We start from the raw sequence: 13,569 nt of genomic DNA, 5'->3' as shown, positions 1-13,569 counted from the left end.
GAATAACTTGACAATATCTAGTAAAGTTAAAGATGCCCACACCTGAGATTCAGAAAATCAATATCTGGATATTTGAGAAACCCTTTCCCGTATGCTCACAGATAGGTATACTAGTAACTAGTATTGTTCATAAAATCAAGAGGAAAATAGCTTACATATTTATCCAGATAATGGACAAACCATGTATTGGACACTATGATACCATGAGAACATAAAAATTAAAATGCATGCGTCAATTGAATAAATCTGAAAAACACAATGTTGAGTTTTCTAAAAAAGAAATTACAAGTGACAGAAGAATATATATATGCAATATGGTGCCATTTTTATAAACACCAAAAATGTTCAAAATGATACTATGTATTATACAAATCCATGTATAAAAATAGATATAGGTACAGTCAACCCCATTCTTTAGGATCATAATTCCCTTTAAGGGATCAAAGATGAAGATCAGAGAAACTTCAGCTGATCATTTTTATGAAGATAAGCAAGGTGAAATGTTAAGATATGTCAAAGCTGAAAGAAAATTGTTATATTGTTCTTTTTACTTTTCTGTCTGCTTATACTCGTTCACAGTGTTTTAAAGTGGAAAGATTTTTCCATTCCCATGATCACTGTTTGCACAGCTGACATGTCCTAGGTTTTCTTCAGACTTTCTATTTTTTCCTATTTTCTTTCTTCTTTCTCTTCTACTTCTTTCCATCTTTCTTGAACATTTATGGCACTGCAGTGTGCTGGGCCCGTTTTTTAAACTCAATGACACATCATGAACATTCTTCCAGTTAATATTGGCCTTCTTTTTCATGGTTCCCTGCTATTCTATTTCTGAGTGTGTTCTACTTTAGTTAACTCTTCCTCTATGGATAAACTTTCTGATTGTTCCCAGTATTGTGCTATTGGAAAAAAAAAATACTGTAGCAAACAAAACTTTGTGTGCTTAATTATGGAAAGCATATTCTCTGCACAGACTTCCTGGTCACAGAAGATACATTTAGAAGATTCTGACCAATTGTTCTCCACAAAAGCTGTGTGGGTTGAATCCTCACCGACAATGTGTAAGATTGCCCATCTCCCAGCACCCTTACCAAAACTGAATGTTAGAAATATTTAACATTTTGAACAATATGAGAGGCGAAAACAATCTTAAAGATAAAAAAGTAAAGCTCTTAGAGAAGACTCAACTTATCCCCAATGTCTCAGCTAGTGGAGAGTCCCTCTAGAGTCTCAAGTCTCCTTACGCTGGGTACAGTTTCCTTAGCGAGGTCTTGATGCTTCATTCTAGAGACTGAAGATAACAAATGTACTATCCGAATAGGGAGAAAGTTTTTCTCCGGTGTCAGAGATTTCTTTAATGTGGAAGGTAAATGGCCCTTGAGCTTTGAGGCGCTCAAGCCCCTAGACATCTGAGTTTCTGGTCAGTGGGTTGGGCAGCTGGACTTAAGCCTGGGCAGTGGGACCAGAACATATTGTATCTGCATCAGAAGGTCAAAAAATCACCTAGATTTCTCTCTTAAATATGGATCTTGAATTCTTTGGATGCAACTTTCTATGTTGTATGTGTTCAAATATGTGATGCATTCTTCCATTGCAGTTCTAAAATACAAGAGGAATGATGAGGAAGAATCACTTAAAGATAAATTGTCTAAACTAAACATTCATTCAATTAGCAAGAAATCAAAACGAGTGACAAATCACCTAAAGATTCTGACCAGAGGAGAGCCACAGGTAATTTTTCTTCTTTAGCCATTTATGTCCTCCTGGGACATACGAGTGCTGATAGTTTTGTGAGGGTTCTGTTGGTTGTTATCAGAGCTGTTTCTAGAACAATGAGAATCAAGGTCATTGTCTGATGTTGATCCTTTCTCCATTTTGGGGGGGAAATCAAATGCGGGTGGTTTTGACACTATTTTAGCTGTGGTGCTTTCTCTCAGGAAGCAAAGGAGGGAAAAGGGGTCAGCATGGGACACCCCAGAAGTCCTGACTCACAGTCAACCAGCACATAATCTCATCCAAGGCAATGTCCTCCTTTCATCCCTATCTTACCTCTGTTTATTTTGTTTTGTTTTGTTTTTAAAACCTCACTTTCCTTTCAGGTTCCCTTCATGTTCATCTTAACTTTATTTCATCTATAAAAAAAAAAGGGGGGGGGCATTAGGTGCATACCGTGGTGTGATTTTTTTCCTACCATTATTCTCTTCCTCTCTCCCCACTGCCAATGTACATTATGTTATTGGATAATTGTTCTGCATCACCTGTTTAGCCTGATTTGAACCACTTTCATCTCAACCTCCAATAAATAATGGATGGATTAATGAAGGCTCTTAAACTTTAATGTGTGGAACAATTACCTGAGGAGCTTGCCAAAAGATTCCCAGGGCTTCTCCTGGTTCAAGGGTGCAACCTAGCGGTCTGTAGATTTACAAAACTCCAGGTGTTTTGAAGCTAAATGATCTTGGAGTAAGTGACCAAAGGAATACACTTTGAGAATCACAAGATAGAAAGTTCATGGTCTGAAGATGGAATTCAGAGGGCTTCTAATTGAAATCAAGCCAGGATAGTTCTTAAGATACTATATAGTACTTCTTTTTCTTCTCATTTTCCTGATTTTATCCCTTACTATGTTAACATCTCTAAGGTTTTAATTTGAACTAGAGGCAACTGTATGGTTGTTCAGCACTGGTTGAATTTCACTCTTCAGCTACCATGGTCTTTTTCCTTTTTTCTATTAAGCCTTTGCAGCTTTCGAACCCTAAGATAGTAGGGGCCTCTTCCTCTTCTGAATGCTTGACAAGGAGTGTTTCCCACTCTTGGCCCTGTGGACATTTGCCGGAGTCAGCACAAGGCAGAACATAAGGACAGAATCTTTGAAGTCATCCAGATCTGGATTAGAATGTCACTTCTGCCACTTAATTAATATTTGCCTTTGGGCACATAGCTTAAATCCAAGGGAGTCATTGAGGTTATACTAGGACCTTCCACGCGGAGGGCTGGTGAGGATGAAATGAGGTGATGCATATGTAGAAAGTGCCTAACACGGTGGGTAAGCACTCAGTACCCATGGCTATCGTCATCACCTTCATCACCATCACCATCAGCAGCAGCAGCAGCATTTCATATCGCTGAACAGTCTATTACTGTTTACTAGCTTTTAACATCCAGACTTCTTACTTCTCACTTAGATATAAATTCCTTTATGCATGGTGTATTAGTCAGGTCTTTTACTTTCTGTATTTTCTGCTGTTTTGACATCTTGAAAAAGTGGCTGGCACTGAGAGATGCTCCTCCCAGGGCTAATCCATTCTTAGAGAAACCAAAGAGCTCAGCTGCAATCGTTTCTTTCATAGGCGAACCAAGCAATCCTATGTCTGTAGCCCCAAACACTTTCTCATCTATCTCACACACCAAAAGGGGTTCCTCTGCCTTAAGTCGTCCTAGGGCCAGGTACCAGGCAAGTGGAGACCACCACGAAAGCCCAAAGCCCATGGGAATTACTCAAACTGGCCAATCCTAAACTGTTTATCCTGATCTAGGTATTTCTATAGGGTTGCCAACAAAAAACACAATAGAGGCTCTGGTCTTGACTTTCCCCCTGCTCCTTTCTGCCACCTGACCAAAACCTGGTGATTGCCCTGTGGCCCTATATGGCATGCAGTGACCTCCTCTTTAGGACTTGTCACTATAATCAACTTCTTCCAAGCCTTGTTTCTGTTTTCTCCTGTGGCTGGACCTACTTTATTACTCCATATCCAATATGGACGTTCTTGGATTCTGTGGTATGTATCATCCTTTATGTTCTTCTAGAGGCTCATTGGGTCCATTGCATACAGGAAATAACTCCAGGCCCCTCTCCCAGTGCTAAACTATAATGTGAGAACTTTGGGACATTAGGGTTGTATGGCCATAGATCAGGGAGAGGAAAATCAAGTCATTTGAGCTAAAAGCAACAGTACTAAAATGGGGTTGGGAATTCACTTGTAGAAGAGACTGTAGCCTTCATAGGTATGTGTAAATGTCATGCACACAATTCTCCCCTACTCTTTAGGTTGTTATTCTGACTTAAGACAATTCTATTGAGGAACAATAGGCAGGTCTGAATTCTGAGCAGGTTTTGTAGAAGCTGTTACATTCTTTAACATATTTATCATTGGCTTCTGATACTTTCCAATTGTGAACTAAAAGTGAGTTGTAGGTAAAGTGGCCTGAAGGGATATTAATTAGATTTTCCCCTTAATCTTTTGAGAAGATGTCCTGTCAGCAATGAAGCATTTCACTGTTAATCAGAAAATCAGCTGCATAGGCTGAACTGCAGAAGAGATAAATCTCAAATCAGTCAATTTTGCACTTGTCAGCAGCTCAAGTGAAATATTTGGTGGAGTTAGGGTATAAAACTATTACCCAAGAGGAAGATTCTATTCAATTCATCACACATGTATTGAACTCACTATACCAGACACTGTGTTAGAGATCAGGTATACAAAGAAATTCTGAATTCAGACTCCTTGGGTTTGAATCCTGGTTCTACGTATTAACGTGGATAAATTTCTTTAATGTCCTGTATTATGTAGGGTAAAGGCCAAGCTCCTTTCACAAGGAGATTCTAAAACAAAGTAGCGTAAGCTGGGAAGTCATTTATATCTCTTTCCTGTAATAGTCCTAAGATGTGAGTCCAGATGGGATCTGCTGCGCAGAATTCTTTAGGAACCCAGCTGTCTCCAATTTTGTGCTGTGCTGTCCCCCAAACATGCTGTCTCCATCTGCTTGGCTGAAGTTGGGTCACTGCTGTGTCTTCAGTCTTTTCCCAAAAGCAAGGTTGTAAGGCCAAAATTCAGAAGTGAAATATATACCTTAGCTAACATCTATTTACCCAAACCAGTTACGAGGGCAGAACCAGCTGCAGGGGAGACTGGAAAGGGTAATCTCTAGCAGGGCATCCACATGTCCAACTTAAACTAGAGGTGCAAATCCTGCCAGTAAAAGGATGTCAGGGGAACACTCACTATTTTGCCACAGCTCCCAAGCTTCCGTTTCTTTATCTCTGAAATGGGATTCATTGTGGCACGTATGCCATAGAGCTTTGTAAGAATTAAAAGAGAAAATGGAAAGCAGGTCTTAGCACAGTGCCTGGAATATAGTTAGTATTTAATATATGTTAGCTATTATTATTATTAAGACAAAAAATACTTAATCTCCAATGCTTGCCATTTATCAGTGGAGAGAATCACTTAAATAATTAACTGGTGTTGTGAAGAGCACATGGGGGAGCAATTAATTTTCTACAGTGAAAAGAAGAGGGATTCAACTGAGGTTTCACAGAAGGGGTGACAGTTGAGTCCTTAAAAAAATGAAACAGAATTTTGCAAGGTAGAGAAAGGGACAGCAGTGTATTCCAGCAAAATAAAGCAGCATGAGAAGGGCTTGGCTGTAGGAACGTAGAACTGGACAATATTTCTCATACTGTGATCCTTGAATGTCTTATTTTAGAATCATCTGGATCCCTGCCAAGATACACAAAATAAAATAGCTGGTGATGGGTCCTTGAAACGCGCATTTAAAATAATCTGCCCCAGCATATTGTTCCATACATCAAACTAGATTAGAGGAGAGAGGTCCTAAGGCAGACAGTCTTGAATGTTGTGTGAATTACAAGGGACTATGCTACCTATTTAACCAAAAGCTTTTTAGATGGACAATATTAAAGGGTTTAAAAATAAGATAAAATAGCACCATTTTCTGTGCACTCGGCTCTAAGGTCAACTGTCTCCCCCGGACCCCGCCAAGGTCCATGATTTTAAATTATCAAACCTATGAACAGAGAACAGCTATGGTTACTACCCAGTACCAAATTGATGAGTACCCACCATGTACCACAAATCATTTGCATGTTCACACAGATTTTGCCGGCATGAAGCTGGTTCTGTTCTTTTGTCAATATTGGGATAGCCAAGAAATACTTCTTACCATTAATAACAATAACACTTATGGTCTTATCAATAAAATAAAATAAAATATCTAAAAATAACTGAACACATGTGACTATTATTTTAACTCTGCTGCGTTTTCCCCACAGAAGGGCTCTTTCGGCCAAGATCACATTCAACTTTTCAAATTTGAGTTGGTAAAGAATTACCGTATTTCTTTAGCCAAGAAGCTAAGAATCCTTTCTAAATAACCACTGTGAAATTAATTAGGATGAGTCATAACCACAAAACAGTTCCAGTCAAAAGATGAAATATTTGTCTTATTTTAATTTTGATTTTTTATTATATTAATTATTTTATGAACCCACAAAAGGGGCATAATTTCAGAGTACATATGTCATATATGCCATTATAAACTGCAGAGAAAAGTTTTACCTCCCCGAGCTACCATCATACAGACGAAGCTCCATGATTAACCGGCAGCGGGTGGCTTCTCTACACTAACTGAAGTTGTGCGGCACGCTTGTACACAGCACGTACTGTGCCAAGGCAGTCAGCATGACTTGGAAGGTTTTCATCTCAACAAGGAATCTCTTCACCATGTGCTGGGCTCATACAGCTTGTGACATTTCTTTAAAACACCAGATTTGTGGGGCGCCTGGGTGGCTCAGTGGGTTAAAGCCTCTGCCTTCAGCTCAGGTCATGATCCCAGAAGTCCTGGGATGGAGCCCTGCATTGGGTTCTCTGCTCAGCGGGGAGCCTGCTTCCCCCCCTCTCTCTCTGCCTGCTTCTCTGCCTACTTGTGATCTCTCTCTCTGTCAAATAAATAAATAAAATCTTTAAAAAAAACCCAGATTTGTTTGATTTATAAAAATAAATAATTTCATCTGCATTATAGGTGAAAGACAATACCTTCAATAGAGAAGAAAAGCTGTTCAGATCTTTAGAAAAGACGGTGAGGCACTGTATGAAGAACATTACACTCTGTCATCAACACATCCAGGTAAGTAAGATACAACAACCATTTTCAGTGTTTCTATGAGAAGGTATTGGTGTCCACGGTTATTCCGAAGAGTAAATGTGCATGTTCATGCATTTTTGTGATCGAATTTATACAATAAAATTCACTGATACCACATCAGATTTTGGAGGCTGCAAACTGCCAGTGAGGAAAGCCAGGAGAGAGATGCAGGTTCCGTTCTTCATTAGCTTATCTGCCCCGTCCTGCTCCCAACTGGAGTGGCCATGTTGTGGGGCATTAGCTCACATGATTGCCCCGTGGGGTGGACCATCAGCACACTTTCCTTTTAACGGGGATGAGTTCATTAGTGCAAAATTGATTTGGCAGATATTTTCTTTTTTTGTTGGATTATACTTGTATATCCCTTTCTAGTACCTAAAACACATATTTGCAAATTTAAAAGTGGGACTGAAAGAAAAGAGAAAATCAAAGGGGGACATAAAATGAAATTGGAGAAGAACTAAAAAGCCAAAAGAATATAATATAAAGGCCATAAAAAAAAACTGCAGAAAGCCACGTGTGGATCTCAAGTTTAGCTCTAAGTCTCTGAGAAGCCAACTTAAAACAGGACATACGATCACACACCCTAGATGAACAGATCACCTCTATTTATTTTGTAACCAATGTTTCATCATGACCCCTTTAGAGTTCTGAATGAAATTCACAGGTAGTTCAAACTTAGGTAGGTAGGTCTACATAAAAGAAAATCAATGTAAAGGAAAATAAATTCTAAAAAATAATAACTACAATATGCAAATATTCCCACACAACCACAGTAGAAGAAAAAAGCACCCGCACTGGATTTCCAACCCCCTAGCAAGTTTTCCTGCCCTTGTTGAGACTCACTAGACATAACCAAACTGATGGAAGTGCAGTATAATTATATTCAGTAGAGACAGAATGGCTCTCTTAAAGAAGACATAGTGTCCTCAGCAACATCTTGATAATGGGCATGACTGGGAGACATAGACATGAATTCTATGTAACTCCGTTAACAAATGCCCCCTTCCCATTTTCCAGTTTTTATCTTGGATATCAATTTTTGGAAGCAGATGTTTACTTGCATAGGTAAATTATCATACCAATTATTAGGTTAACAGGCATGATGATTTTGAGAAAAAGTTCCATATTATGTAACCAACAAGCTTCATTCCTTTCTCATTTATTAACTGATGCAAAGCCTGATTTTATAATTACCTTTGCTAACCTCTTCCTAAAGCTCTGCTTTCTGTGAAAAGAAAACCAAAACTTAGTTATAACAGCCAGACAGCAGTGGGAACCGTGTCCTTCATATACATTTCATGAAGTGAATGCATCTTGGGAACATCGACAGGAAAGTCTTCTATTTCCACTAACCCATTCAACAAAAACATGAGCATCTTCTTTTAAAAAGAGCAATAAATTCACTAAGGAAAACGGAAGACATAAATCAAAAAGGAGTGATTTCTTTTTTTAAATTTTTATTTATTTTATTTGACAGAGAGAGAGAGAAAGAGAGGGAACACAAGCAGGGGGAGTGAGAGGGGAGAAGCAGGCTTCCTGCTGAGTGCTGCTGAGCAGTGCATGCGGCTTGATCCCAGGACCCTGGGACTATGACCTGAGCCAAAGGCAGATCCTAAATGACTGAACCATAAAATAAGGGATTTAGTAAGAATTGAATACTGAAGAATGGCCAATGAGGGAACTTAAGGTGGAGTCCACTTAATAAAAAAGGTGTCATACAGAATAGTAGGAGAAAGTCACAGGGGGAAAGTAAGAAAATAGATTGTCACGAGTAAACTCATTGTACAGAGTACTCATGATATGTTTTTCCTTTTTTTTTTTTTTGGTATTGATCTCTCAGTGGTAATGGAGGGTTATGATGATGAAGTATACACATGGGATACATTTAATGGTATAGAACTTCAGAAGTTGGCCCATTTTGTGACTTTATTCTTGGGTTTCAGGATGCCATGCCCTTAGCGCTGCAGAGTGTGATGGCGCTCCAGGAGATCTCATGCAACAAAGATAAGGAGGAGAGGAGCCATTCGGAGACCCCAAGTAATGCCCCCAATCCCTGCAGTGACTTTGTAAGTTATTTATATTCACAGATAAGTTAGAAAGCGGGGTTAAAAGGAAAGCTGATTTTTATTTGTTAGAAATAAAACATGTACTAAAGCAAATACGAATGTCAATATCAGTAGATTTGAATAGGAGCAGATTTTTTTTTTCATTATTAACTATTTTAAAGTGAATTAGTGAAGAATTTTTTACTACAATCAAAATTTAAGAGGATTCTACATTGTGTTTCTAGGAGTAGTCAGTTCTGTGTAGCTTTTATTTTATTTATTTTTTAAGGTTTTATTATTTATTTGACAGAGAGGGAGAGCACAAGCAGGGAGAGTGGCAGGCAGAGGGAGTAGCAGGGAGCCCAACAAGGGGCTTGGTCCTACAACCCCGGGATCATGACCTGAGCTGAAGGCGGATCATGACCAGGCACCCCTGAGTAGCTATTAGAAACATTTTGGAGGTGTCTGGGTGGCTCAGTCAGTTGGGCGTCTGCCTTCAGCCCAGGTCTTGGTCCCAGAGTTCTGGTATTGAGGCCCACATTGGGCTTCTTGATCAGTGGGAAACCTGCTTCTCCCTCGTGCTCTCTCTTTCTCTCTTGTTCTGTCTCTCTCTCTCAAATAAATAAATAAAATCTTTAAAAAAAATTTAAAAAATAAAATCAACATTTAGTTTAAGTCTGCATGTGATAGATGATAGCTTTATTAAGTTGGAAAGCTGTGATTTTCCTAAAGGAGTCTCTGGAAAAGTCCAGAGTCCTTACAGGTAGAGTGAAGATACTCTCTGAAGACATGACTTTTATCAACACAGTATATACTGGACAGTAAAGCCTTTTTATCGAGAACCAGTCTTTACCTATGAGTCATAAGTCTTCTGTTCTGTGGTAAAATATTTGTTTTCTAGGAGTTGTATAAAATATACAGAATTATAAAACATAGCTTGGGAATCCTTAAAATATTCTTGAACCTAGAAATACTTGGCTGGTAAATTAGTTTGAGTAGTACTAATTTTAATTTAGTATCTTGTGTTCCATAAGTATTATAATATCATAGTACTATGTTATATAGAAGCTATAATAGACTCCTTCATCATCTTGAAGATCCTTGAAAGTGGCAGTTTTGTGTTGACATTATTGGCATTTTGGGTCAGACAGTTCTTCCTTGAGAGGCCCTTGTGTTAGAGGGTGTTTAGCATTCCTGGCATACCAGGATCTAAATCTCAGTAATGTCTCCCCAGTCTCAAATTGTGACATCCAGTGAATAGCCCCACATATTTCCAAATCCTAGGAAGTCATCCAACCCCACCCCCTAGTAGAAAACATTCAGAAGCATCTTATTTTGTGGTACCAGGGAATGTGGTACCAGTCAGGATTACATCTGAACTAAGATGATCAATTAGATAAATGAGAGCAAGAGAGAGAGAGAGACGTTTTTACAAAGTATGTTAAATGGAAACAATGTGGCTAGTTCTTGATACATTTTCTGGGCTTAATTACAGACTGCCCATTTCAGAAAAGTCCTTAAGAGTTTGTTCTTTAGCTTAATCCCAATGTATTAAGTCAGTAAGTATTTATTGAGCACCATATAACAGCATGGTATACAGCTTCCCCTCAGCAAGCATGTCCAGAATTTGGTGGGAATAGAGCGGTTCTTCCCCTTCTTGCATGAAACCACAAGATGATAAATTAAGCTAAATTAAAATAATTATCAGAATGATCAATATAAAAGTGACTTTTTTTTAACTTACGAAAAAAGTATATGAAACTCCTTTTTAAAAATCAAATGTTGGGGCGTCTGACTGGCTAGGTAGGTTAAAGCAAAGCCTCTGCCTTCAGCTCAGGTCACGATCCCAGGGTCCTGGGATCAAGCCCCACGTCGGGCTCTCTGCTCAGTGGGGAGTCTGCTTCCCCCTCTCCCTCTCTGCCTCTCTGCCTACTTGTAATCTCTGTCAAATAAATAGATAAAATCTTTTAAAAAATCAAATGTTAATAGGAATTCAAAAATCTATCTAAAGGCAGAGCAGTGTTTTTATCTAACCTTGAAAAATATTTATCTACCTTGAAAAGTACTTGCTTACATGTTTTGAACAGGAAAAATATTAAAAGAAAATCTGATTCTTATTTGTTCCAATCATAATTCCTATACCCAGGTGAATTGGAATTGGTTTATGTCTATGGTCACAGGATACACACACACACACACACACACACACACTCACACATATATGTGTGTATATATATAGATATAGTAATTATGTATATAGTAATTATGTTGTAATATTATAATTACCTGTAGAATCCAGCCAAGTTACAATATAGTAATTTATCAGAACAGTAAACAGATTCTTTGCTTAGTCAAAGGAGTCATTAAACAGTCTGAAACTATATATTGATTATTTTATAAGCTAGACATCAAATTTAATCTGTGTAGTCTATTGCTAGCGCCAGTCAGAGATTGGCTTCCTCTCTCTTGTGGATTTCCTATCAGTTCAGACAAAGTTACCACAGGTTGTTTAACTAATAAAACCTGCTGTTCAGATGCTGATTCCTTAGGACATCTTTCAGGGTACAAAAGAAAAACTTGCTTCTAAATTGCTGTAATATAATCACGTAACCCACGCATATATGACAAAGCATAAAGTCGGCAGTCAGCAAACATAGGATACTAGGGTGCTTCGGAATAGAGGGGGAGGAAAGAGAAATAGAAGAAAGTAAATCTAGGATGTTCAGGTGCTGGCATGGGGTTGGAGGTTAATATGAAGTTTATTTTCAATGTCTCAAACCTAAAAATGGAACAATTTAAGAAATCAGCATGAGCTTAGTCCTTCAATGTGTTTAAAGAGAAAGCAGTTACTCTGTTGTCATTCCTTTTTTTTTTTTTTTTTAAAGACTATTTATTTGGGAGTTCCCGGGTGGCTCAGGCATTAAGTGTCTGCCTTGGGCTCAGGTCATGATCCCCGGGTCCTGGGGAATGAGCTTACACTGGGCTCCTTGCTTGGCAGGAGGCCTGCTTCTCCCTCTCCCACTCCCCCTGCTTGTGCTCCTTCTCTCACTGTGACTCTGTCAAATAAATAAAAATCTTAAAAAAAAAAAGAAACCACTATTTATTTGAGAAATAAAGAGCGCAGAGGAGAGGGAGCACATGGCCAGGGGTGGGGCAGAGAGAAACAGACTCCCCACTGAGCAGAGAGCCTGATGTGGCTCTAGATCCCAGGACCCCAGGATCACGACCTGAACTGAAGGCAGATGCTTAACTGCCTGAGCCACCCAGGTGCCTTCTGTTGTCGTTTCTATCACAGGAGCAAAACACCTGATTAAGGAGGTACTTATCTGTATAGGATATGAAGTTCCACTACCCAAAATGAGCCAGCAGGGTAGCCGGGTAATTGGGCAGATGTGGGAGGACTAGGATACAGTCTTTTCTAAGACTACCTTCATTGTCAGCAAAGGAAGGGAATAATATGGTGAGTCATTTGCCCAGTCGTAGTGGTCAGAGACCGGAGTTTGCCTTCCACTCCATGGACTGAAGTAACTCCACTTGACTCAGGGATTAGAAAGAAGGGGAAGGGCAAAGTGTTGAAGATGACCCCAGTGACAAAACCCAATGGCTGTAGAGAGAAAGATGGAGTGCATTTTAGGTGTGCAGGCTTTAGGTTTTGTATTCCTCTTCTTGCTTACTCTTTACTTTCAGTTTTAGACTCTAGAGTCATTGTTTTAAGTCTTCGAGCAGATCTAGCTAGACAAATAAATAAATAAATCACATTCTCTCTTGTTTTTAAGATTTTATTTATTCATTTGAGAGAGAGAACAGGAGCAGAGGGGAGAGGGCGAGGGAGAAAGACTTCCTGCTAAGCAGGGAGCCTAGTATGGGTCTTGATCCCAGGACCCAGAGAGATCATGACCCGAACAGAAGGCATATGCTTAACCATCTGAGCCAGCATGCGCGTCAGATCACAAGGTCTCTTCACTTGGCTACAGAATTTCCCGTGGTCCTCTGAGCTCCTGCAGGGAGGAAGTAAGCCTACTGGCGGTACCGCAAGACCTGTACTGGTTGCTCCTTACTCTGTCACAGGATTGCTTTTCTTTCGACAGGCAGCCCATTTACAGAGGCTTGTCCTGATGCCCCTGTCGGCCCTGCTGTCCTTATTCACGGGGCCGCAGAAGCTCATCCAGAAACGCTATGACAAACTGCTGGACTGCAACAGCTCCCTGCCACGGGTAGCCGGAGATGAGACAGACCTGGCCAAAAAGGAGTACGAGGCCCTCAATGCCCAGCTCGTGGAGGAGCTCCAGGTGTTCAACCAGGCTGCTCGAAAGATCCTGTGGAACTGTCTGTGCAGTTTCATGGCTCTCCTCAGAGACCTGACCCTCGCGGCTCAGCAGGTTTATTCCACCGTGGCGCCGGTAAGCTCCGCACCAGCACCTGGCTGGCGAGGCCAGCAGCATCTGCGAGAAGCCACAGCCCTGTGAAACGGCCTTGCTCACAGTGTGCACATGCGCGCTGCGTGTGCACGCGTGGCGGGCACTGAACTGAAGCTAGTCGCACAGTCTTTCCATTTCTTTCTCTTTTCTCCTCAGGAAAG

General features: G+C 40.0%; 1 protein-coding gene across 5 annotated transcripts in view; it reads left to right on the top strand.

Annotated features, from left to right (window-relative positions):
• The window catches only part of ARHGEF38 (Rho guanine nucleotide exchange factor 38), a 173,892-nt gene that overhangs the window by 113,988 nt on the left and 46,335 nt on the right, over positions 1-13,569 (top strand). For 4 of the 5 annotated variants that reach the window (XR_009352931.1, XR_009352932.1, XM_059171554.1 and 1 more), the window contains 4 exons: positions 1,595-1,728; positions 6,820-6,924; positions 8,889-9,011; positions 13,079-13,390. Coding sequence is in view for 3 of the 5 variants with exons in the window: in XM_059171554.1 (XP_059027537.1) it covers positions 1,595-1,728; positions 6,820-6,924; positions 8,889-9,011; positions 13,079-13,390 (674 nt within the window). In the remaining 2 variants the exon portion in view is untranslated. The remainder of the gene's footprint in view (positions 1-1,594; positions 1,729-6,819; positions 6,925-8,888; positions 9,012-13,078; positions 13,391-13,569) is intronic. The other variant, XM_059171582.1, reaches the window with a different exon arrangement.

This window comes from Mustela lutreola, chromosome 1 (assembly GCF_030435805.1).
Source record: "Mustela lutreola isolate mMusLut2 chromosome 1, mMusLut2.pri, whole genome shotgun sequence".
In the NCBI taxonomy this organism is placed as follows: Eukaryota; Metazoa; Chordata; class Mammalia; order Carnivora; family Mustelidae; genus Mustela; species Mustela lutreola.
Note: the sequence above shows the minus strand (reverse complement) of the source record. Positions and strands in the feature narration are given on the sequence as shown.